General features: G+C 34.8%; 1 protein-coding gene across 1 annotated transcript in view; it reads left to right on the top strand.

Moving 5' to 3' along the window:
• Nucleotides 1–26,616, top strand: part of MCU (mitochondrial calcium uniporter) — a 209,467-nt gene that overhangs the window by 153,145 nt on the left and 29,706 nt on the right. Inside the window, exon 2 of the mRNA XM_067710604.1 lies at nt 10,094–10,160. Coding sequence (XP_067566705.1) covers nt 10,094–10,160 — 67 coding nt within the window. The remainder of the gene's footprint in view (nt 1–10,093; nt 10,161–26,616) is intronic.

Genomic DNA, 26,616 nt, shown 5'->3' with positions numbered 1-26,616 from the left:
CTAAAAGACAAAATATAGAAGCAATATGGGAGTATAAGTTACTGCAATTTTATATGTAATGATTTTTTTTCCCCTTCCATCCTAGCTTTTCTCATGCATTTTAAAGGTTTCAGAAAAATAAATAAATCCACTATACTTATAAAAGAGAGAAGAATACAACAAGATATTTGGGGGTCAGTAAATATTATATTTATGTTAATTATTTTTCTTTCTCAACTTTTATTTGGAAAAAATTTCAAACCTACAGAAAAGTTGCAGAGAGATTACAATATACAGTCTTACACCTTTTACCTAGATTCATCAATTATTAATACTTTGCCACATTTGCTTTATTTCTCTCTCTTTACACACACGTGTATATATGTATACAGGCATACTATTATTTATTATTTTCTGCTTTATTTGACAGTGTCAGATATCCTAATCCTTCAGCTCTAAATGCTTCAGCCATGTTTTTCTTAAGAACAAAAGTATTCTCCTGCTCTTGTTCAAAATACAGACTCTGATTTTACTTTTTCGTGAATCCTGTCTATTACCTGTGTCTTATCAGCATTCAAGAACAAAGGAAGCAGTGAGGGGAATTATTAATAGCAGCCACCCACTTCCTAAGTTATTCACCACTATGCATCTTTCGGAAACCAAGTGTGAAAATGAAAGATAGAGGTTGATTTTCAAACCTAAATAAATATAAAGTAATTGATGGACAAGGCCCCTGTAGCATTAAAAGTAAGCCCTATTTCGTAAGATATCGCATACAGTTGAATCATTTCCACAAATACCTATTAGTATTTATTTTCATATATTCATAGACTTTCAGAGTTGGAAGGACCTTACAATGTATGTTGTATAACTCATTCATTTTACAGATGAGAAGAACTGAAGTTCAAGGTCACACACCAGAGATGAGATTAGAATCTGGCTTTTCAAACTTTTAATGCAATATTCTTTCTTTTATGTCATGTTGCCTCCCCATGAGCTCTTGTTGCTTGTGTTGGGGTCTTGATAAATGCAAAAGGTAAAATGTCTGAGACTAAGACACCTAACTAACTAATGTATCCCTAATGTAATCTCATCTGGATGAACTACAGCCGTGCTTCTCAGACTTTAATGTGCATGTGAATTTCCTAGTCATGTCGTTGAAATGCAAATAATGAATCAGTAAGTCTGAGATAGGGCCTGAGAATCTTCATTTCTAACACATTCATCTGATGCTGATGCTGCAGATCGATGAACTACATGTTGAGTAGCAGTTATCTAGAACCAGCACAGAAATCTCATAGCCTCCGGACACTGGCAAAGTAGAAAAAACTACAAAATACGTAGGTTATATAAAGTATAGAGAATAATGTAACTAATACCTATTTACTCATCATCAAGCCAAAATAAAATACTTTTAAAAGTTCTTGTTTTCCTCAAATATCGTATGTTAACGCATATATATGGAATCTAGAAAAAAGGTACAGATGAACTGGTTTGCAAGGCAGAAATAGAGACACAGATGTAGAGAACAAACGTATGGACACCAAGGGGGGAAAGCGGGGTGGGGGGTGGTGGTGGGATGATTTGGGAGATTGGGATTGACATATATACACTAATATGTATAAAATAGATAACTAATAAGAACCTGCAAAAGAAAATTTTTTTTTAGAGTTCTTGTTTTCCTAACTTTTATGTCACTTTAGAGAAGGGAGTTTTATCCCAGTACATTAATTTACAGATGAAACTACCTATTTCCCCAATATTGTTATATACTGCGATTCCACAGACTTTAATGGTACTATGGAAGGAAATATTAATTCAGGTGATGAAAAGAACCATAGTCAAACTGAACTGTCAGTCAAAAAGCACAACCAATGAAGTTCCATTTTTACTCTCAATAAAAAGATCTTTTAAACCAGCTACCTTTATTCATTTAACAAATACTGAGAGTTCACACTCCCATGTAGTTTACATTCTGATTTCATTCCTTTATGTCTAAGTCTGTATGCTGTTTTGAATTGTCTAAATGATTATTGAAAGGTACAAATGCTAGGTGTTAAGGATTTTGCATTTAGGTTTTTTGTTGTTGTTTAAAAAAGAATAACTAGCAGTATACTTAGTGCCATCTCAATACAACATGGAATACATTTGTACCTGGAGCAACTAAAAATAAAAGACATTTCATATATATGAAGAAATTTGTTCTCTGAATATCTCTCAAAATGCTTATAGAAGTAATAATTACTTCATTGTTACTCAGAGTAGTTTTAGCAGTAAAATAACAAGGCAAAGTCATAAAACATGTCAAGGATAGTGAGATATAAGGAGGAAGACAACTCAATTAGGTAAATATTAATTAAGCTTCTACTTTCTCCTAGTGTAGGGGGGTGGGGTACCAATATATAAAGAAATGAAGGCAGTCTTCAAGGTGATCATTGCTCTGAAGGGGAGGCAGGCATCCAAACATAATTAGAGTACAGTGTGACAAATGAAAACAGGTATGGACAAAATCTAGGAGCAGTGCAGGAAAGTTGCAGAGGAAATGGAGTTAGAGAATGTAATATATTTTAAAAATGATTAAAGAAACTACGAGAATTCAGAATTTCTATAAAAGAGAAGGATGGATAGATAACATGATAATATAGAGTCTAGGTGAAAGGTATAAAAGGGTGTTGACTGTAAAATTCAACTTTGCTGTTTGTTTGAAGTTTCATAATAAAATGTTGGGTAAAATAATAGTTATAAAAAAACAGGTAGTATGATATAGAGTGGTCACAATTTTTACTTTTCTTGTGAGTGAGCGTAGGTTCTTAATAAATAGAAGGAAAGGAACAAAATAGAAGAGCACTTCCCAGTTTACAGTGGGGAAGGCAGGTTGGTACTGAAGTAAAGCAGAAATGCCTTACACTGGTATCTTTTTTTTTTCCGCGGTACGTGGGCCTCTCACTGTTGTGGCCTCTCCCGTTGCGGAACACAGGCTCCGGACACGCAGGCTCAGCGGCCATGGCTCATGGGCCCAGGTTCTCCGCGGCATGTAGGATATTCCCAGACCGGGGCATGAACCCGTGTCCCCTGAATGGGCAGGCGGACTCGCAACCACTGCGCCACCAGGGAAACCCTGCACTGGTATCTTTAACGTGTCTGTCCCGAGACCCAAGAGAGTAAAAGTGCATCCATTAAGGAAAATGTAGCAACCATCAGGGTGTGAGGACATTCCAAACGTAGGTGTAGAATTGCCTCAGACACTAGGGGTTTCGACTACACAATGAAATTTTAATAGATATTGGACTCTAGTTCTTATGCAGTATAAACGATAGGTTGTAATTTTGGGGTAATATCAAAATCTTAAATAGAAACATTGTTTATCAATGAATTTATACCAAATTAACTTAATAAGTAGTGATATACTAGAAATATTGGTAATATTTTCAATCTTACAGCCTAGATATTGATTTCAAAACCTAATTTAAGAGAATTTGCTTTAATTAGCATTTCTTGATACTATTAAATGGATAGCTATTTGTATTTACTTGGATTTTAAAATGACCTTTATGTCAATTTATATTATGTTAAATGATATGATATACAGCTAGTTATGGTTAAGGTTTAAATGCTCTGATTATTTTAGTCTGTTGTTAGATCAGCAGTGAAGATTTTGTGGCTAAGGTCTTGGCTTTATATGCTTTTATATACATGTATGCTATTATATACATATGTCTTTGTGTACGTTTGATCCTCAGAGCACTGTGAGTTGTTGAACAAGTATTACTTTTTAAATACCTTATTGATAATTTGGGAGCTAGATTTGATTTCCTAATTAGAAAACTGATATTGAAAGATACAATGAAAAGTCCTTCATATTGCCTTGTTTTGTAGATGTGAAATTCTCTTGAAAATCAAAGGTATATAAATTGAATCATGACTTCCATTATGAAGTCACAATATATTCTAAGAGGGAAATGTTGCCAATGTTATAATAAAATGTAGGAACCATTTAAAATAATATATTCAAGGAGAAAATAATTTTCCAGTATTAAACTGTATTATATAATTTAACTCACACTTTCACTTAAACTGTATCAGGAACTTTGTTTCCTTGGTGAGTTATTGAAAGAAGAATAAAATATGCCCTGTAGGTAGTCTAACCCTTTAAGTGTTTTTTACAGTGCTTTCTGAAGAGATCCTCGTTTAAACCTTCAGGTTTCTAACTTTAACATCACATGGTGTTTATATTGTATAATATCTCTTTGTTTAGAGATAGTTTTGGCTTTTGAAATGTGTTAAACTTACTAAATTCTTTTTAATAAGAGACCCTTAAAGAGATTGATTTGTTTTGAGTTTTGGGGTTTTTTTTTTTTGGCTGTGCCACGCGGCATGCAGGATCTTAGTTCCTAGACCAGGGATCGAACTCGTGCCCCCTGCAGTGGAGACCACTGGACCTCCAGGGAAGTCCCTGTTTTGAGTTTATATTTCTGAATATCTTAAATTTTGGTAGGATGTTGGTCATTCACATGTTGTCCCATTTATACTGTCACTTATCCTTAAATGAAATCAGCCTTGTGAAATAGTCAGTTTTGTTGTCATTGCTGTCTTTAATTTAACAGCTGGGGAAACTGAGACTTTGGGGTTGAAATTCAAGATTTCAGCTGGCCCCAACTCTTCTAACTGCAAATCTCCTATATCTTGCGGGTTTGAAGTCACGGTGCTTATTTTAGTATGTTTGTAGAGTTGAAGTAGTGAAAAATTATTGCCGATGTAATGCTTCAACAGTTTTATTACGTCAAGGGTACTGATAAAACTGATGCCAAATTGTAGAAGCTGTTATAGGTGTGTCTTGCTTTAGAACACCTGAAATAGTTTTACACTGTTAATCCTAGTATGCTTGTAAGCACTGGATTCTAAAGGTAAGTTTGGCAAAGTTGTTGAAACCTGGGTACCCTGGTCTTAAAGAAGAGAAACTTTTGGAACATGTATTGAAAGGATCCATTCTCATAAGCATTCCTTGTTATACTACGGGAAATGTAATGGGAATATCATTTGACATCTAAACTCATGACATAGTAAGGCTATTTATAACAAGGTTTTAGCCATGGACAAGTATATATAATTATTCCGTCTAAAGCTTTTTGACATAATTAATGTAGTATTTTTTATACAGTTTAACATAGGTAACAGATATTTTTTTCCTAATAAAATTAGGTCCCAAGATTTTCATAAATAAAGGGAACTGGGTTGATAAGGAAATACCTTTTTCCTCTTTCTTTTTTTCTCTATTTTTTTCTATTTCCCTGCCTCTGGTTTAATGTCCAACTGGCTGTGAATATTTGCAGGGTATTGACAGGTTATTTAGACTTGACAGTCTTCCCAAGTTGCTGGAAGGAATACATTGCTGAGTTTGCTCTTCTGAACAGTGAATGGTGTATGTAGGGGAAATTGCATAATTTATGATAGAACTAAAGGATTTTAAAGGTAGTTTTGACTTGAATTTAATAATTTGCTCTGGGGTCATGGAATGTCTTTTTATAATAATAAAGTTTGATTTTTAAAATTATCTTGAATCTTATGACTTGGGAAAATAAAGTTACAGTGCTTTGTACTCAGACTCTTAACTTGATAATGCTAGCATTTTTCTTCTCCTGGGGTTAAGATTTAAGGGTAATGGTTGTAATACCAGGGCAGTTGTTAATACTTTACTTCACTCGAAGCCCTGTTTTTCCTAGAGGTTCTCAAGTTACTTATCAAAGATGTGGACTATCTCATACCAAAAGTATAAACTTGTATTTTCTTTTCAAGGGACCGAGTAGGCACCAAATCACCTTATTCAGTTGGCATTGATTGCCTAGAGGTTTACTCTTTCTCTGATAATTTCTGCTCATTCTGAATATTTACTTTCTTAACCTTAATCTTGTTCTCTGCCTATGAAGTTTAAATATGTGAATAATACATGCCATTTGCCTGAATGTTTTTCTTTTTTTACTTTCTTGACATATTTTTAAAATGTTCAGCATCAATTAAGTATTTATTAAACTCTTCCTATTTTCTTGTGATTTATTAAGAACATACAATTTAAACAACAAAATACATTTCAGTCTACGAGAGTCATGGAATACAATTTAGAATGCCAGTGCCTCTTTGGTCTTGAACACTTATATTCCTTTCCTTATATTTTTATGTCTTTGTTTTGCTTTTGTTTGTTGTTGTTATTGTTGCCATATTTCAAAGAAAAAAGGCAAGAGCAAAATCATTTTTGTTCCCATTGGCCTTATTAGACTATAGGCTGTTAGAAGGGTTAAAGAAAGAAAAGGACCTATGTGTGTTTGTGGACACTTACTAAGTAATATTTTGTAATTGCCAATGTCATTGTAGAAGTGACTGGGAAGACTTTGGGAAAGTGGGAAAGTGAATTATCTCAAAACAACAGAAGGGTTCTACAGCAAAGATCAGCAAACATTTTCTTAAAGGGCCATATGGTAAATATTTTGGGCTTTGTGGGCCGTATGGTCTCTGTTGCAGCTACTCAACTCTCCAGCAACTACACAGCTACTCAATTCTGCTGTTGTAGTGTCAAAGTAGATGAATGAGCTCTAGATAGTAAGTAAATAAATGAGTTTGTGTTCTAATAAAACTTCATTTACAAAAACTGGTGGCTGGCCTGCCAACCCATGTTCTATAGCATTCTAACAAATAATATTCATAAACAGCCATGTATTTATTTAGTTCTCTGCCCCAGATACACATCTTTTATTAATGTTGAGGATAATCTGTAAAATCATAGAGGACAGAGGATTTCCTGTTTTAAAATGGCCTAGTAGATGTATACTGAAATATTTTCAGGTAAAGCAATATGATGTTTGGAATTTCCTTTAAGATACTCTGTGGAAAAGACCTGGTTCATATAGATGAACCAGGTTTGACCAAATGTTGGTAAATATAGAAGCAGGTGATGGGTGAATGGAAGAAATTCATCACACTGTGTTCTCTACTTCTGTGTAAGTTTGAAAAAGTCCATATTAAAAAGTTACCACTTAAAGAAATAATGGCCCAGTAATGGTAGCAGTTTCTTCCTTCTCTTGGAATCACTTTGAAATAGAAAGGAGAATAAGAAACAGAAATACAAGCTCCATCTTCAGTATAACCAGAGAGATCTCTGCAATCCCAAAGCACAATACTGAAGAACGGCTGCCAGATCTAGTAAAGGGAGTGTGTGAGAAGACCCCAAAAGAGGATGCCTATGATATGGTTGCAGATCCCCAGCAAAGCTCAGAGAGCTTGTTTCTCCAAAATAAGTGGCTGGCCTCAGACTTCTCCACAGCAGCAATCAACACTAAAACTTTACCCACGAAGTCCTCAAGGAAAGATTAATTTAGGAATCTTGTGCCAAGCCAAATAATCATTCAATATAAAGGCAAAGACAGATATTTTTTAACATGCCAAGCTTTAGGGAACTTAGCTCTCATGAGTCCTACCTCTATAAGATGAAGTTCAGCCAACCAAGAAATGAAAGGAAAAACGACAGTTGAAGTATTGGTAGTAAGCCTAGAGTCCATCAATCTATAAAATTAAGATTAAAACAAATGTGAAGATTAGGTTTTGCAGAGCAGAGTATGAATGTTTAAAATTTTGACAATGTTGACAGTTTTCTAACGAAAGTTGGAAGGGTGCAGGACAAATGATGTAAAGTGGTAGAAACCCCAGTTTTTTAACACACTGTCAAAATATGTCATCTAAAATCAATAAATTCAATAAAAGAAGTATGTGGGGTTGGGGGGAGGTATATAGATAGATAGATAAACACCAAGAAAAGTTACATAATAAATAAAATAAACTGGATAGTAGAAGGGAGGGAAAAAGACACATAACTATAAGTTCATCATTGCTCATAATAAGAGATGGAAAAAATATATATATACATATATATATCAGGAGTACCAACTGATGGAATTGCCATTTTTAATTGGGTTGGGTAGAGTAGACCTCACTCAGAAAGTGAAATGTGAACAAAGATTTGAAGGAAGTGAGGGAGCTTGATAGTTTTCTGGAGAAATAATATTCTAAGTAGAGGTAATAGCTATTGCAAAGGTTCTGGAACAAGAGTATAGCTGGTCCATACAAAAACCAGAAAAGAGCCTAGGGGCTAAAGCAGAATGATTGAGAGGCAGAATGGTAGGAGGTGAAGTCAGAGAGATAACAGGGTATCAGATAATATTGGGCCTTAAAGGCAGTTCAAAGAACTTAGATCTTACTCTAAAATGACTACTAATACAAAAAAAAATAAAAATAAACTTTCCATATTAATATTAGAAGTACATGTTTAACTAAAACAAACATAGACCATTTAGTAAACTATTTTTAAGAAGAAAGAGCAGCAATAAAAACAAAAAACATAAAAATTTTATAGCATAAAATTTGATGACTGAAAGGACATTAAATATACATTATATTAATAAATATAAACAGGCTAAACTTTTCTGTTAAAAGAATCCCAAATTAGATCACAAAGAAAACTATAGAGTCATTCCTAAAACAAAGAAACTCAGGAAAAATAATAAAATTAAAGGACAGGCAGAGCATTAACAGGCATTTGCAAACTAAAAGGAAAAATTCAGGGGTCATGATCCTAGTATTGGACAAGACTTAGTACAAAAAGAATTACATTAGATTAAAGGGGACATATAAGATCTGAATAAAGAAAACCTTAAAATGCTTCTCAGGAACACAAAGACTAAAATAGAAAGGCTTACAAGGTTCTTGATTAAGAAAGACTCAAAAATCACATAGATGTCAGTTTCCTTATGTTAATCCATTGAGTTAATAAGATCTCAACTTCAAAACAAACAAACAAACAAAAAAACTAACATTTATTGAATACTTATTGTATGCCAGGCACTGTTCTAAGTGCTTTATGTGTATTCATCATTTAGTCCTCACAGCAACTTTATGTGGTAGGTGCTAGTATTACGTTTTGTCCATTTTTCAGTGAAGAAACTTGAGGCACAAAGAGGCTAATGAACTTGCAAAGATTGCAGTTAGAGTAAGTTACAGAATCAGAATCTGAACTCAGGAGTGATTATAGATTCTATGCTCTTAATCACAGTGCTGTGTTATTTTTGAAGCTGATTGTGTGTGTGTGTGTGTGTATCTCTGTGTAACTGGAAATACTGACTCTGAAGTTCATATGGAGATACAAATAAGCAAAAATAGCCAGGAAAATTCTTAAAGGAAAGTAATAAGGGAAACTATCCCACCCTGCCAGATGTAAAAATATAAAGCTAGGATATTTAAAACAGTGTGGCTACTACGACATGAGCATACAGATCATTGGACAGAAAAAGATCCAAATTCATATAGGTATTTGGAAAATTATCAAGGTAGCATTTCAAATAAGAGGGAAAAATGAATTATTAAGTATAACGGTTAGCTGTGTTATCATTAGAGGTTAGTTGGATTGCTGCTTCTTAACTGACTAAAATTAACTCCTAATAAATCAAAGATTTAAACTTGAAAAATCAAACTAGAAGCCATGGAAGAATTTTATAGTATTCTCGAAGTAGGGAAAGCTGCTGATATATGACACAGGACCGTTAAACCACACAGAAAAGATTGAAAAGTTTGACTCTTAAAACATGAAAATTGTGTGCATACAAAAACACCATTAACAAAGTAAAAATAAAAACAGGGAAATTTTTATGACATATTTCATTGACCAAGGGATAATTTTCTTAATATTTAAAGAACTTCTACAAAATAATATTCAAAGACCAAGATCCAAATTTTAAAAATGGCAAAAGATGTAAATACTCAGTGCATAGAAAAGCAAATACAAGTAACTCAGATTAAAACATGTATAGATTATCACTCTTAGTACAAAAAATGCAAATTACAATTATGGTGAAATACTGGTTTATCTTGAAATAAACCAAAATGTTCATCACTATCATCTTAGGATGATAGGAGTTTGAGAGACTTTTCTTTTATCTGTATTTTTAAATTTTTCTACAAAGAATACATACTATTTAAATAATTAAAAAGCTATTATTTATTATATACATACACATGTGCATATAACATTTGTTGTTGTGTACTGACAATGCATGTGTCTTTACGTATTTTCTAGGTGCACCAGAGGCTCTCTTCTTGGCCTAGCGGAGTTGTTTATTGCAGTACTGTTGTGCCCTCTGATGGTGAGTTTTGGCAAATCCATTTTTATGTCCAATGCTTTTTTTTCTTTAACTGTTTCCCATTCTCAAACTGACATATAGATTTATAAACCATACTCTTTCACTTGAGATGGGCTTGGAGTCAGAGGGAGAAGGTGTTGGGGGGGACTAAAGAAGAGAAATAAAATTTGAATGAGGATATAGTAAATTTAGAAGAGAAATCAGGAAGAAAAATTAATAGACTTAAGTTTTCATAGATCATGGAATAATACTGTCTACTCTTTCCATTTATGTTTTAAAACTGGGAACATAGTTAATGTGAAGATCGCAGAAGGACCACCTTTGGAATTTCCTAACCATTGATTGAGTCTTCATACTATGGATAATGATCAAACACTCCAGCTCCTTCAGGGTATCAGAGCCTAGACAGAAGCAATTCAAAGTCTGAAACCTCCTGTCCTTTCTTGTCTTTTTCTTCCCTTACGCTCAGGGCTGTAATACTCTTCTCTGTTGTGAGAAAAAATTGAAAAAAGATGCTTGGGGACCACAGTCCTTTGGAAAAGTCCATGATGATGCAAATTGGCAAGAGGATCTAAGCTTTGATTTTATTTACAGTAGTGGAGGAGATAAGTTTACAACTCTTCTTGTCATTTCTTTTACCTAGCATTACACATTTACAGTTTAGACTGTTTGCTTAGGGTTGACTGTTAAATATGTTTTCTCTTTGTAAAGTTTAGTGTGATAGAACTCTAACTTCAACCTTATAAACATTAATTCATAGGCATAGCAACCATTGAAGGAGCATCCTGCAAATTTACAAGGACACCTGAAGTTGAAGAAACCTCAGATGAACCATTTGAAACTCCTAGAATCCCCTGTATTTAATCAGTGTAGCTATTTGCAGTGTTATCAGAACCTGTCCCAAAGCTGTTTAGTTATTGGAATACACAGACAGTGTGCTCATATTCCCTGAACTTGGAAGAAGTATCCATTTTTGATTACTCATTTGTAGTATGGAAAGGTTAAAAGGAAAAATAGGCCAGAATCAAAACAATGAAAAATGGTAGCTGGCTTTCTTTTTCCTATCTCTTAGAGACATAGAGAGTTGATAAAGTGATATTAGTATATAAATTAAAAAGCAGTAGGTGGGTATCACTCTTGCCCTTAGAACTGTCTTGGCCCATTAAACAGCCAAATGGGGGCTGTCCACATCTATACCAGCACCACTTCAAGGTCTTATTACTGTCCTCCATTGCCACTGCAGGATTACATCATTGGATAGTTTCAATAAAGAGAGAATTTCTCCAATATAAAAATATTGTTCATAGTGCTAAATCCTCTCAGCTTTTGCTGAACTAGCAGCAATTCATTTAAAAATTTCTTATTTTTATAATGTTGTCAAAAACTGTTATTCAGTGTCAGTATTTATATATATTCATTAAGTTATATATATTCAGTGGCAACTAAGTCACACTACAACAGGACACTTGTGCCAGTAGTTGTTATTACATTCAGTGGCAAATAATTTGAACTAATGAATTCATACTGAAATTTTTATTATGAATTTTACCATGTAATACAGTTACTATTATCCTAATAACAATCTGTATAGAAGCCTTTCAGTAATGTAACAATGTACAGTTGTACTGGGGTATCTGGCTGAATGTTATCCCAGGACAAAAATGCTAGTATGTTGCCTCTATGTTGTGTGAGGGGTTGAAGACAATATTTTTACAGAGGTAAAAGGATACATACTTAAAAAAGAAAAAAAAGAAAGAGATGCTCCCAAAATTCCTACCAATACTATTGCCCTTCTTAAGAAAATCAACTCGTGTTCATAATCAAGAAACAGAAGCAGAAAATGATTTGATTTAATGCAACTCAGTGTCCTTACTACTCCCAAATTATATACCTTTCTTATGTTGTACTTCTAAATTAATCTTACTTTAGGCTGGTATAGCATATATGAAAACTCTGCTTAATACACAGCTACTTCAACAGAATTTAGCCACCAGTAGTAAACATCTCTACCATCATTCATTGCTTCTTGTTATGACTACTGGGTCATATTCTATAGCAAGTGAGAGCTTGACCCTTTTTTTTTTTAAATACAAAATCTAAAATATCACATTATATAATTGTGATATTTACATACCTAGTATATAATATATATACCTAATATATACTGCCTCTCAATACTTGCTTGTTAGTTTTGTTGTTTGACAAAATCTTCTAGAGGGCTTCCCTGGTGGCGCAGTGGTTGAGAGTCCGCCTGCCGATGCAGGGGACATGGGTTCATGCCCCGGTCCGGGAGGATCCCACATGCCGCGGAGCGGCTGGGCCCGTGAGCCATGGCCGCTGAGCCTGCGCGTCCGGAGCCTGTGCTCCGCAACGGGAGAGGCCACAACGGTGAGAGGCCCGCGTACCGCAAAAAAAAAAAAAAAAAATCTTCTAGATATGACTGATATCCGATATGTAAAATATATAGGTTATCTTAAAAGTTTAACCTCCCTACCAAAGCAATCTAAAAGGTTCTTAATTTTTCTTGTGTCATAAATATTTTTGAGGATCTGGTGAAAGCTCTAGATTCTCTCTCTCGAAAAAATATTTTTATATACACATAGGAAATGCTATATATAATTTCTTAACGATACAGGCTCTCAAACCAGCTCATGGAATCCCTAGTCTCATGAACCTCAACTCAAGAACTGCTTTGGCTACACTGCACACAGGTGCACATGCACATCCCTGTACCCAAGCCCGTGTTCCCTTTCATGAGAGGCATTAGGCTTAGAGGTTAAGTGTCAAGCTTTGGAATCAAGGTTTGCATCCCAATTCCACAACTTAACCACCTTTTAACCTTAGGCAAAGTAATGAACTTCTTAAAACCTCCTTCCTCATGTGTGAAACGGAGATAGTAATAATTACCACCTCCAAGAGAAAAAATTACTTTGCCTACAGAAATAGTACTTACCCATCAGAAGCTCTTATTCTTTTCTTTTTATATATATATATATATTTATTTATTTATTTAATTTATTTATTTGGTTGCACCGGGTCTTAGTTGCAGTAGGCGGGCTTCTTAGTTGCAGCTTGCTGGCTCCTTTAGTTGCAGCACATGTGCTTCTTAGTTGCAGCACGTGGGCTCCTTAGTTGAGGCCGGTGGGCTCCTTAGTTGCAGCTCACCGGCTCTTTTAGTTGTGGCATGTGTGCTCCTTAGTTGCGGCTCGTGGGCTCCTTAGTTGTGGCATGCAAACTCTTAGTTGCAATATGCATGTGGGATCTAGTTCCCTGACCAGGGATCAAACCCAGGCCCCCTGCATTGGGAGCTCGGAGTCTTAACCACAGCTCTACCAGGGAAGTTCCCAGAAACTCTTATTCTATAAAAAGTGCTGTGGTAGTGTTAAAGACCCCTAATCAAAAAAATGTGGTTTGGGGCTTCTTGTTTTAATTTTTCTGTGCCCCATATCCTCAATTGTAAAATGACTAACTGAAATTTTTATGATTGTATGGCTTGTAGCTTATTTAAGGTCTTTCAAATCTTTCAGGAGTTCCCCTTCATGGTAATGAAAATTAAGGATTAATGATGAAAGTAATTCTGTTATAGACAGGTTGACTGTATTATTTCTCACTCGACCCAGGACACTTTTGAGAGTAAAAAGAGGACACCCAGAGTTGTCCTGACAATTTTAAATATGGTAAACCAGGACACGTCTTCACTGTAGGTAAGCTAGAGTAAGAGCAAGAAAAATAGTCTCTCTGGTTGCCTTCATTTCTCTATCCAGAAATGTAATGTTACTCAATTAGCCTTGTATTGGGAATTGCGGTAGAAAGCTGTGTCTTTTGTGTAGTTAACAAAAAATGTAAGATTTCCTTACAAAAATTGTTTGAGGACAAATAATTTTAGCATTGAACAGTTATTGAAATTCCTGTTTAATAATAAACAATCATCTGTTTAACTAACCCAAATATAGATAATATATATAAATTCTTAACCTAAGTAAAGTCTGTGGATGGTTTGGGGAACTGGATATATGCCCCAGTTTTTCCTTTGGTTTTTGTCCCATTCCTTTTTAAAAAAACTTTATTGATGTATATTTTATATATCATAAAATTCACCTATCATCATGTAAGCATAATAACAATCCAACTTTAGACTATTTCCTTCACCCCTAAAAGTTCTCTTGTTCCTGTTTTGCAGCCAATCCCTGCTCCTACCCTAAACCTGAGGCAAACACTAGTCTGCTTTTTCTCTCTGTAGTTAAACCTTTTCTAAAAATGTCATATAAATGACTCATTCAATATGTAGTCTTTTGCATCTAGCTTCTTTTACATATCCTGTATGGATATATGTTTTCATATCTCTTGGGTAGATGCTTAGGAGTAGAATGACTGAGTCATACGGTAAGTATGTGCGTAATATTTTTTAACTGAAGTACAGTTGATTTATAATATTTCAGGTGTACAACAAAGTGATTCAGTTTACACACATATATATATTCTTTTTCAGATTTTTTTCCCATTATATATTATTACAAGATATTTAATATAGTTCCCTGTGCTATACAGTAGGTCCTTGTTTTTTAACTATTTTATATACAATAGTGTGTATCTCTTAATACCAAATTCCCAATTTATCCTTACCCCCCTTTTCCTTTGGGTAACCATAAGTTTGTTCTCTATGTCTGTGAGTCTATTTCTGTTTTGTAAATAAGTTCATTTGTATTTTTTTTTTAGATTGCACATATGAATGATATCATATAATATTTGTCTCTCTGTCTGACTTACTTCACTTAGTATGATAATCTCTAGGTCCATCCATATTGCTGCAAATGGCATTATTTCCATTGTATATATATACCACTTCTTTATCCATTCATCTGTCGATGAACATTTAGATTGGTTCCATGTCTTGGCTATTGTAAATAGTGCTGCTGTGAACATTGGGATGCATGTATCTTTTCAAATTAGAGTTTTTGTCTTTTCCATATATATGCCCAGGAGTGGGATTGCTGGATCATATGGTAACTCTATCTTTAGTTTTTTAAGGAACCTGCATACTTTTCTCGTAGTGACTACATCAATTTACATTTCCACCAACAGTGTAGGAGGGTTCCCTTTTCTCCACACCCTTTCCAGCATTTATTATTTGTAGACTTTTTGTTGATGGCCATTCTGACTGGTGTTAGGTGGTACCTCATTGTAGTTTTGATTTGCATTTCTCTAATAATTAGTGATGTTGAACATCTTTCCATGTGCCTCTTGGCCATCTGTATGTCTCCTTTGGAGAAATGTCTATTTAGGTCTTCTGCCCATTTTTTTTATTGGGTTGGGTTTTTTTTAGTATTGAGCTGTACAAACTGTATATTTTGGAAAGTAAGCCCTTGTCAGTCAATTCATTTGCAAATATTTTCTCCCATTCTGTATGTTATCTTTTCATTTTGTTTATGGTTTCCTTTGCTGTGCAAAACCTTTTAAGTTTAATTAGGTCCCATTTGTTTATTTTTGCTTTTGTTTCTATTACTCTAGGAGACAGAGCCAAAAATTATTGCTGTGATTTATGTCAAAGAGTGTTCTGCTTATGTTTACCTCTAGGAGTTTTATAGTATCCAGTCTCACATTTAGGTTTTTAATCCATTTTTAGTTTATTTTTGTATATGGTGTTGGAGAATCTTCTGATTTCATTCTTTTACATGTAGCTGCCCAGTTTTCCCAGCATCACTTATTGAAGAGACTTTCTTTTCTCCATTGTATTCTTGCCTCCTTTTTTTTTTTTTTTTTTTTTTTTTTTGCGGTACATGGGCCTCTCACTGTTGTGGCCTCTCCCATTGTGGAGCACAGGCTCCGGACGCACAGGCTCAGCGGCCATGGCTCATGGGCCCAGCCACTCCACGGCATGTGGGATCTTCCTGGACTGGGGCACGAACCCGTGTCCCCTGCATCGGCAGGCAGACTCTCAACCACTGCGCCACCAGAGAAGCCCTTGCCTCCTTTGTCATAGATTATATTGACCGTAAGTGCGTGGGTTTATTTCTGGGCCTTCTGTACTGTTCCATTGATCTATGTGTCTGTTTTTGTGCCAGTACCATACTGTTTTGATGACTGTAGCTTCGTAGTATGGTCTGAAGTCAGGGAGCATGACTCCTCCAGCTCCGTTCTTCTTTCTCAAGATTGTTTTGGCTATTCAGGGTCTTTTGTGTTTCCATACAAACTTAAAAAAATTTTTGTTCCAGTTCTGTGAAAAATGCCATTGGTAATTTGACAGGGATTGCATTAAATCTGTACACAGCCTTGAGTAGTGTGGTCATTTTAACAATATTGATTCTTCCAATCCAAGAACACAGTATATCTTTCCAACTGTTTGTGTGGTCTTCAGTTTCTTTCATGATGTGCTTAACTTTTTAAGAAACTGCAGAATTGTTTTCCAAAGTGGCTGTCCCACTTTGCATTCCTACCAGCAGTGTTTAAGTGTTCCAGTTTCCCTGTATCCTCCCCAACACTTGGTATGGTCAGTCTTCTTGATTATAGACATGGTAGTGGATTTGTAGTATTATTTCATTGTGGTTTTAATTTGCATTTCACTGATGACCAAGATGTTGGGCATCTGTTAATGTACTCATTAACCATTCAAATATTTTCTTTGATGAAGTGCCCAAACTTTTTGCCCATTTAAAAAAATGAACTGTCTTTTTAGTATTGATTTGTAAGGGTTCTTTTTATTCTAGAATTTTTCCTGTTACTTTTAAAATAATTTTGTGGGAAAGGGTGGACTTTTTAAATCATGTTTTATTATTAATGGCTGCTCATATACAGTTGGAGATTCTATATTTATTGTCATCACTATATTGAGGACATAAACATACCCCACCACTGTCTTTCATTCCAACTTTTAAAAACTTGACAACAAAAAAGAAATGAAAGTAATGAAATCATGAAAAATGATAGAAGAGAAAGCCACAGTGTTTTAATGTGGGCAGAGTTCTCATCAACCCAAATGTGAAGTTGGGAAAGCTGAAACACCATTTTATTTTTCCATTTTAAAAATATATCCTACAGTTTGAATTTTTTTTTGTAAGTAGAAGTTTCATATTTTGAAAATACCAAAATATGGTTGAACATGTTCCATCACAAAAGTCTTTTTTTGAAGGCTTGTATAAAATTGGCTTTCACATTGCTAAGAAAAACAGCCACATGAACATGGAAAGACGTTTAAGCTTTATGTGCTGACAGTATTTAAACTGGCTTAGTGTGGAGCAGAAGTAAATTTATGTCAAATTTCAGATGATATTATCCATTCTAGGATTGCTGTCATTTGTTTCAATATTTTGAAGTAAGTTTGGAGGGAATTTGGAAACTATCCAGTTTTGTCCAGCGTGCATGTGACTTCATGAAACTACTGATATTGCTCTAAGGAGTTAGTTTCTAGTTTTTGTCTGTTAATACGCATGTTGATACAAAGAAAAATCCCAAATATGTGATTTCTGGTGGAAATTAGAAAAGCTGTTAACATTAATGGCTATTACCATCTTTGAAATAGTGTTAAATTTCTTTTCCAAAATAACTACCAGGAAAAAATTTTTTTTTTTACTCTAAGGAAGATCTTGGTACTCTACGAACAGATGGCACATCTTCCAAACTTAGAGCCATGCATACTTATATGGCCTCAGAGAAGAAAGGAGCTCCACCCAGTGCAATAATACATTGGTTTTTTTCGTTGGCACATACTGGCAGTGAAGACTTCGAACAGCCCTAAAAGAAGGCCTGCCTGCTACCACAGAAGTAATCACTGTTATGAGAACAAGATTTTATGAGAAAAAGAATCAAAATAGAAATTTTTCCTTTGCTAGATTAAACTTTGGACAGGAGTTTGCTTTTTAAGAGAAGAGAAAATTTATCACAAGGAAGTGTTTAGTTATGGCTTGATTTACTTGGGGATATTTGGGCCTTTATGAATGAGCATAATCTTCCAATTCAAGACCTTACAGTCATTATTATGGATTTGGTAGAAAAATCATGAACCCTTTCAACCAAGCTGTAGCTCTGAAGTAGGTAGAAATAGACAACCTTGTGAATTTTCCAGCTGCTGGATGAAGTTTCTCTAGGCTAGTCACGAATGGAGAGGTTTGTCAGTTTCTCTACAAGAATTAGAAAAACCTTAGAGCTCTAAGATTACCTCCACTCAGAAACCTTAAAACTGGAACTCGGATTTCCAATCGTTTCACTATTGATATTGCATAAAAACAGTGAGTGATATGAATTCAATTCTAAGTCTTAGAAAAATCTTTGGTTCCTTGCATATGCCTAGCCAAGCATCATCTGGTGAAGTGAACTATGAGAGCTGTGATTATGTTTGTTACCACATACCTTTCCCAGAGTCTCAGAGTTTTTACAACTTCTTTTCATCAAAACAGAAAGGTACAACCTTTTTAGATATCAAAGATAATGTCCAAGTTATCATGTTCCAAAACCAGGCCATTATGTGACTTCTTTATTCAAGCCAAACAATAGCAGCCTTGTAATTGAAATGTTCTTTTATATAGAATTAAAGTTTATTTTCTGTTTTAATTTGTAAATTTTTGTTTTATTTCTTAAAAAAAAAGAAACAACAGAAAATGGCTGTTAATTTTGATTTAAAATGAGGTAAAATGCTTCAGTTTTTGTAAACATTTATTTTTAAAATACTTCAATGCAGTAGTCTGCTCATAACAAAATACTGTAGACTGGGTGGCTTAAACAACAAAATTTTATTTTCTCACAGTTTTCGAGACTAGAAGTCCAAGATCAGGGTGCCAGCATGGTTAGGCTCTGGTAAGAACTATTCCTAGCTTGCAGATGACCACCTTCTCACTGTGTCCCCACATGGTGGGGGCTGGGGAAAGCTCTTACTCCTCATGTAAAGCCATTGTCCTATCAGATTAGAGCCCCACCCTTATCTTCTCCTTTAACCTTAATTACCTCTTAAAGACACTATCTCCAGATAGTCACATGGGGGAATTCGAGCTTCAAAATACAAATTTTGGGAGATCAAAATTCAGTCCATAGCAGGTAATATGAAGGAAATCATTTTCCAATGCAACAAAATGATTGTATCTAAAATTTTTATGTATAAATCGTTTTGAATTTTTTCAGGAAGTAGGTCTAAGAAGGGAATCCATACCTTCTTCAGGTTCTCAAGGAGGTCTATTATCCAAAAATACCTAGGCACATGGAATTTGTTTGTATAACTTAAGCTTTTCTTCCCCTTGTTGCCCTCAGTGGAACAAGTCATTTTTGTTCTCTTGGGGTTTAAAGGCATGATTGGAAATTTTCTCACGGAAACTTATATGATTTTAGGCTTTGGGTTTTAAGACTGTAGATTTTAGAAAAAGCAAGAAAAACTATTAAGGCAAGCGTTTTTCCATTTTCTCATTGAATCTCCTAAGCAGCCTTCTGAGGTATTAGACTCTCTGCATTATAGGTAAGGAAACGGAGGTAAAGTTATATTCAGTAATGGGCTCATGTATTCAAGGTGTCTCCTGTGGTAGAACTTCAGTACTACTAAATCTGAGATTCCAAAATCCATCATTCTTCTACTGTACTTCACTCTCTGTACTTTAGGATTATATTCAACTTTTTACCACCCAGAAATTAAAGTGGACCAAGGGTCAAGGTTTAATGAAGTTACTTTCAAAGCAGCACCATAAAAAGCATTATTCTTTTTTGTTTGTTTAAATATTATTTATTTTGGCTGCATTGCGTCTTCATTGCCAAGTGCAGATTTTCTTTAGTTGTAGTGAGTGGGGGGCTATTCTTCATTGCGGTGCATGGGCTTCTCATTGTGGTGGCTTCTCTTGCTGCGGAGCACGGGTTCTAGCCATGCGAGCTTCAGTAGTTGTGGCACTCAGGCTCAGTAGTTGTGGCTCGTGGGCTCTAGAGTGCAGTCTCAGTAGTTGTGACACATGGGCTTAGTTGCTCTGCAGCATGTGGGATCTTCCCAGACCAAGGCTCGAACCCATGTCCCCTGTATTGGCAGGCGGATTCTTACCCACTGCACCACCAGGGAAGTCCCAAAAGCATTATTCGTAGAAAGAAAAATATGTTAGAGCACTATATTAGGACAGGATTTTATTTTTACAAAAGCAAAATAAAATAGTTAATTCTCAGTAGAATGAGTAGATGAACGGAAGGAAGGAAGAGGATGACCTTTTACTTAGCACAAATGCTTTTGACATTTATGAGAGATTAATTATCTTCATAAACAGATTTTAAAAGAACCAGATTTAATGAAAGGTACATAGGTTGTACTACTATTTAACATAAAACCAATAACACCATGCATTTTAAAAAGATTTATAACTTTAAGTCTTTTCACAACTTTTATCATTTAAGCCTCGTAATAACTTCACACAAATGTTTTTACATAGTTCTACATAGAGAGGTTCAGTTGTACAAATACTAATTCACCTTAGGTTCACAATGAAATATATAGCTGATTTCACTAAGTTCATTTATACTACCAGTTGGAAGGACCCAAATGGCTGGATTTATCAAACTACTAAAGTTATGATTCTATAATTGGGCTTTCTTATACTGATGTAAAAAGATATTTTTTACATAAATATTTACCTGCTTTTCAAAATGAGTGTTCTTCAAATGATAGTATGTGACAGATTTAGCATTTTTAATATACTATGAATAATTTAAAGAAATTTTAAATCATCTATTTTACATATCTAAGTAAATTTGAGGATGTTTTTGCCTTAATGTATAAGGAAGGGCCTTACTATCACCTAAATAATATTTAATTTATTCTATTAAAATGATAATCTTATGTTTTGTCTAATATATCATAATTTAATGAAAAAGGATATGGACTTTTGGAATTATATTTATGAACAGAGAAGTGAATATTAAAAATAAATTATTTAAAAGTATCTATGAGTGAAAACTAATTAAAAAATCTGTAAAGCATTTATTGAGAAGAATAAACTTTATTGAAGGACCTAAAAAAAGATAGAAATAAATGCAGAGTTATAATATGTTAATGAATATGAGGACAACATTGTAACAATTGTCAGTTTCCCTCACATAAATTTATAAACTCACTACAGTGCTAATATGAACCTCAATAGGAGCTGATGAACTTATTCAAAAATTCATATGAAAGACTAAAACTATACAAATACTTAACATAAATTTGGAGTAGAAAGGGGGGGAAAGATTTACCTAAACCACATATTAAGATGTACTTTTAAAACCATAATAATCAAAACAGTGGAGTATCGGTACAGGAAAGATTGTAGGATCAGATTAGAGAAACCTTGCATATATGGAAATGTGACATGTGATAGAATTAGCTTTGAAAATCAGGAGAAGGGGCAGAGTCAATGGTGGTGTTACAATTGATTTGTTATTTCACAAAAGTATATTTCAGATGGCATAAGGAGTAAAATGTGAAACAGGTCTAAAAGAAAAAAAAAGTTAGCCTAATTTATATCAGAAACTAAAACATGCCTCCAAAAAGCTATTAGAACTAATAAATGAATTCAGTTAAATTTCAGGGTACAAAATTAATATATAGAAATCTCTTGCAGGAATTCTCTGGTGGTCCAGTGGTTAGGACTCTGCACTTCCACTGCGGGGGCACGGGTTTGATCCCTGGTTGGGGAACTAAGATCCTGGAAGGCGCATGGTGCGGCCAAAAAAAAAAAAAAAACTTATGTTTCGATAAACTAACAATGAACTATCAGGAAGAGAAATTAAGAAAACAATCTCATTTACAATTGTATCAAAAACAATAAAATACCTAGGAATAAATCTAACCAAGGAGGTAAATACTTGTACTTAGACAACTGTAAGACATTGATGAAAGAAATCCAAGATGACACGAACAAATGGAAAGATATACCATGCTCATGTATTGGAAGAATTAATCTTGTTAAAATGATCATACTCCCCAAGGCAATCTATAAATTCACAATCCCTATCAAAATACCAATGGCATTTTTCACAGAACTGGAACAAATAACCCCAAACTTTGTATGGAAACACAAAAGACCCCGAATAGCCAAAAGAATCTTGAGAAAGAAGAACAAAGCTGGAGGTATTGTATTCCCTGGTTTCAGACTATACTACAAAGCTACCATATCAAAATAGTGTGGTACTGGCACAAAAACAGACACATTGATCAATGGACCAGAATAGAGATTGCAGAAATAAACCCACACTTACATGGTCAATTAATCTAAAACAAAGGAGGCAAGAATATACAATGGGGAAAAGACAGCCTCTTCAATAAATGATGTTGGAAAAACTGGACAGCCAAATGCCAGAGAATCAAAATGGACTACTTTCTCACACCATATACAAAAATAAACTCAAAATGGGTTAAAGACTTAAATATAAGACCTGAAACCATAAAACTCCTAGGAGAAAACATAGGCAGTACACTCTTTGACATAGGTCTTAGCAATATTTTTTGGATACATCTCAGGCAAGGTAAACAAAAGCAAAAATAAACAGATGGGGCCACATCAAACTAAAAAGCTTTTGCACAGCAAAGGAAACTATCAACAAAATGAAAAGGCACCCTATTGAATAGGAGAAGATATTTGCAAATGATATATCTGATAAGAGGTTAACGTCCAAATTATATAAAGAACTCATACAACTCAACATCAAAGAAACAAACAACCTGATTGAAAAATGGGCAAAGGACCTGAAGAGACATTTTTCCAAAGAAGACAAACAGATGGCCAACAGACACATGAAAATGTGCTCAATATCACTAATCATCAGGAAAATTTAAATCAAAACTACAATGAGATATCATTCACACCTGTCAGAATGGCTATTATCAAAAAGACTAGAAATAACAAGTTTTGGGGAGGATGTGAAGAAAAGGGAAACCTCATGCACTGTTGGTGGGAATGTATTGATAAACTGGTGTAGCCACTATGGAAAACAGTATGGAGGTTCCTCAAAAAATTAAAAATAGAACTACTATATGATTAAGCAATTCTACTTCCAGGTATTTTTCCCTGTGTTCATTGTAGCATTATTTACAATATCCAAGATATTGACACAACCTATGTGTCCATAGGTAGATGAATGGATAAACAAGAGGTGGTATATATGTACAAGAGCATATTACTCAGCTATATAAAAGGAGGACGTCTTGCCATGTGGGACAACATGGGTGGATCTTAGGAACTTCATCTAACCTTGCTGGACTTTATTGTTCTTAGCTGTAGAAGAAGGGCTTAGTCTGTATGATTTCTCTGACCCTTCCAACACTAAAATTCTATTATTGTATTTCACATTCTTGATGCAGAATAGAACAGAAAAGGGAAAGAAAAGAAACAGATGATGGCAAGATCATAAACCACTGGAATCATCCATCATATAATATAAAGTTCAGTTCAAAGTATCTCTGCAGAAAACACCCTAAATGTGCTTCCTTATTGTACCAGTTCCCGTTCATAATAAGTCCTTAAGAGATATACAGTCATGTTGAAACCAAGCAGGACCCTGTGGGGCTCCTGGGTACAAGTCCTTTCTGTGTCCCTGTTTCTTGTTTGTAGAAAATGGGCTTCATTCAGCCTCAGCCTTCCCTGAGTTCCAAAGGGCTGATTCAAACAGTTGCTAATCAGGGAGGGGAGGGAATGCAGAAACAAGGGAGGAACAGTTAAGAAGCAATAGTGCAGCCTTGGGGCAGGGTCCTGGTTCCTCCTCAAGGAATATATATGATAGTATCTTTGAGTTCTTCTGCAGGAACTAAGGCCCCGACCCAGGTGGAAGATGGTAACTTCAGGCTGGGCACATGATTCCTGGGGCACTGCCCTGTTACCTCAACACCAACCAATCAGAAGAAAGTCACAAACCCTGCAGCCCTCACACCAAACTTTGCCTATAAAAACTTCTCCCCCAAAACCATTGGGGAGTTTGGGATTTTTGAGCACAAGCCACCCATTCTCCTTGACTGGCCCTGCAATAAACCTTACTCTGCTTCATACTCTGACGTTTCGGTTTGTTTGGCCTCACTGTGCATCAGGCACATGAATTTGTGTTCAGTAACAGTGTTCATAAAATGATATATTTTAGAGGAGATTTTACTAATTATTTTGAGCACCAACTAATTTTCCTACTCTGAGTTTTTAACAGTTGGCTAAATAACAAGCATTTGTATTATATGACTTTTTCTACACCTAATGCTCCAAAGCTTTTTTTTTTTTTTTTTAATATATTACTTCTTCAACCCCATGTGTCTGTTGTCCTTGCACTTCTCTTCTTACTCAGGAAAATTCCTTGTCTTTACTTTTTATTCCTAAATCAGTTGTCATATTCTGTCTCTCAGTATTTGTATGGGATGCCCCATAATTTCTAGGTTTCTTTGAACCACACTGCTATAGAACATACTTAGATTATTTCTTACTTATTGAAATGGAAATCAAAGCAAAAGATTTTTTTTAACCAACCAAAAAGTTACTTGATGCAATTTACACTTAAAAAGAGTATTTATCTCTAGAGAATAGTAGCTGACAGCTGTCATTAGCTTGTAAATTCCCATTGTGACTTCACTACAACCAACAGCAATTTTTTATATTGTTAAACTTGAGGAACTATGGTAATTGTTATTCTTTGGTTGCAAAACAAGAAATCTAACATTTGCATTACAATCTAGTGTGTGGGAAAGAAGGAGACCTGGGGATTTATTTCAAAAGCAGTATTGTAATAAAGGTTTGTCAGTTCTGAAATGTGCTATCCATGCAGAGTTTCTCAAAGCTTTCATATTTAATTCCTTTTAAAGGCTTCATAATCTTTAAAGGAAAAAGTTAAACTGAGTGATAAAGACCTTAATTTTATCTGTTGACTTTGTCTCAGTTATTTAAAAACAGTAACCCCTAAGCACTTTCCTGTGAAATTGATGTATTAGTGAAATCTTCCATACTTTATGTGTTTAAGATTCACAGATTCCTATCTTTTATTTAAATCCAACTCTGTCTACTTCTTGAAATCTGTGTGTGAATATTTTTGCATATATCAATAGAAAGAAGACTGGATTGGAGGGAAGAAAGCACCAGGTAGACAAGTTAATCACCTAATTTTATGACCCCATCATCATTACTGCTTATAGAACTAATAGGGATATTTATGTTGCTGGCTCTGACCTTACGGAAACAATGGATTGCTAAGGATTCTTTTAAAAATGAGAAAGAAAATGAAAAAAATTTCAAGTTACTTTAGATATTGAAAACTTTAGGTGGTACATGCTATGTATTAAGTTTATATTACTATTTTTGGCCTCTTTTTCCTTAGGAAACTCAGACTCTCCTTTTGGAAGGAATAAACAGAGATTTCTGACTTTGCTTCTTTTTAGTTTTTATGTAAAAATTCAAATCATGTATCCACAAAGGATTAACTGCTGTGGGAATTGCTGTCCTGCTGTCAACAGCTAGAACACCAGACAGAATACATGAAAATACTGTTTCTAAACATTGGACAGTAGGCAAGACAGGACTTTGATGTCTGAGAAAAGAGAAACAAATGAAATTAACCTTACATTGCTTCAGCTTGTAGCCTGAGGGTTTGGTTAAATTCTAAACCACAAGGCCAGGCTATAACAACTTCCAAGGAAATAGCAACTACCAGAAGCTGTAAAATGAATAACTCTTAGTGCTCACTCAGGGCCAGAAATCATTTGACTTCCCAGCAGCTAGAGAGGAGAGACATCACTGAATACATGAACATTCAGCAGAGACTCTCAGAAGAACCATAACTTGGAAGTGGGGCCAAATTGGCCCTAGAATAAAGGATTCTCTAGATCTGTCTTAAAAGACCTGAGAGGATCAAGCTAATATGCAAGCAACTTAACTATACAACAAGATCCGGTATTCAGCAATGTAAAAGTCACAATGTCTAATCTCCCATCAAAAATTACTAGGCATGTGAAGAAGCTGCAGGGTGGGGGGTGGGGGTGCCAGAATCAGTCACTAGAACCAGATCTACAAATGACAGAAATGATGGAATTAACAGAGGATTTTAAAATAGTTATAAATGTGACCCTTATATTCAGAGAGAGAGAAGAAAACATAAGCATAATATGAAGAAAAATAGAAAATAGAACAATAAACAAAGGGAACTTCTAGAGGTGAAAAATATATCTGAAATGAAAACCAATATAAATGGAATTAATAGCAGATTAAACACTACAGAGGAAAAGATCAGTGACATTGACATACATAGCAATTAAAACTATCCAAAATGAATCTGAGAGGGAAAAACTAAAATAATATGAACAGAGTTTTAGTGCCCTGTGTGACAGTACCACATGGTCTAATATAAGTGTAATTGGAATTCCATAAGGAGAGGGGTGGGAGACATAAAAACTATTTGAATAATGGCCAAAATTTTTCCAAATTTGATGAGAACGATGAGCCCCCAGAGCTGAGAAATTTAACAATTCCCAAACAGAATAATCATAAAGAAAACCATAGAAAGG

Source organism: Pseudorca crassidens, chromosome 16 (genome assembly GCF_039906515.1).
Source record: "Pseudorca crassidens isolate mPseCra1 chromosome 16, mPseCra1.hap1, whole genome shotgun sequence".
Taxonomy (NCBI): domain Eukaryota; kingdom Metazoa; phylum Chordata; class Mammalia; order Artiodactyla; family Delphinidae; genus Pseudorca; species Pseudorca crassidens.
This window is presented reverse-complemented; position numbering and strand designations above follow the sequence as displayed.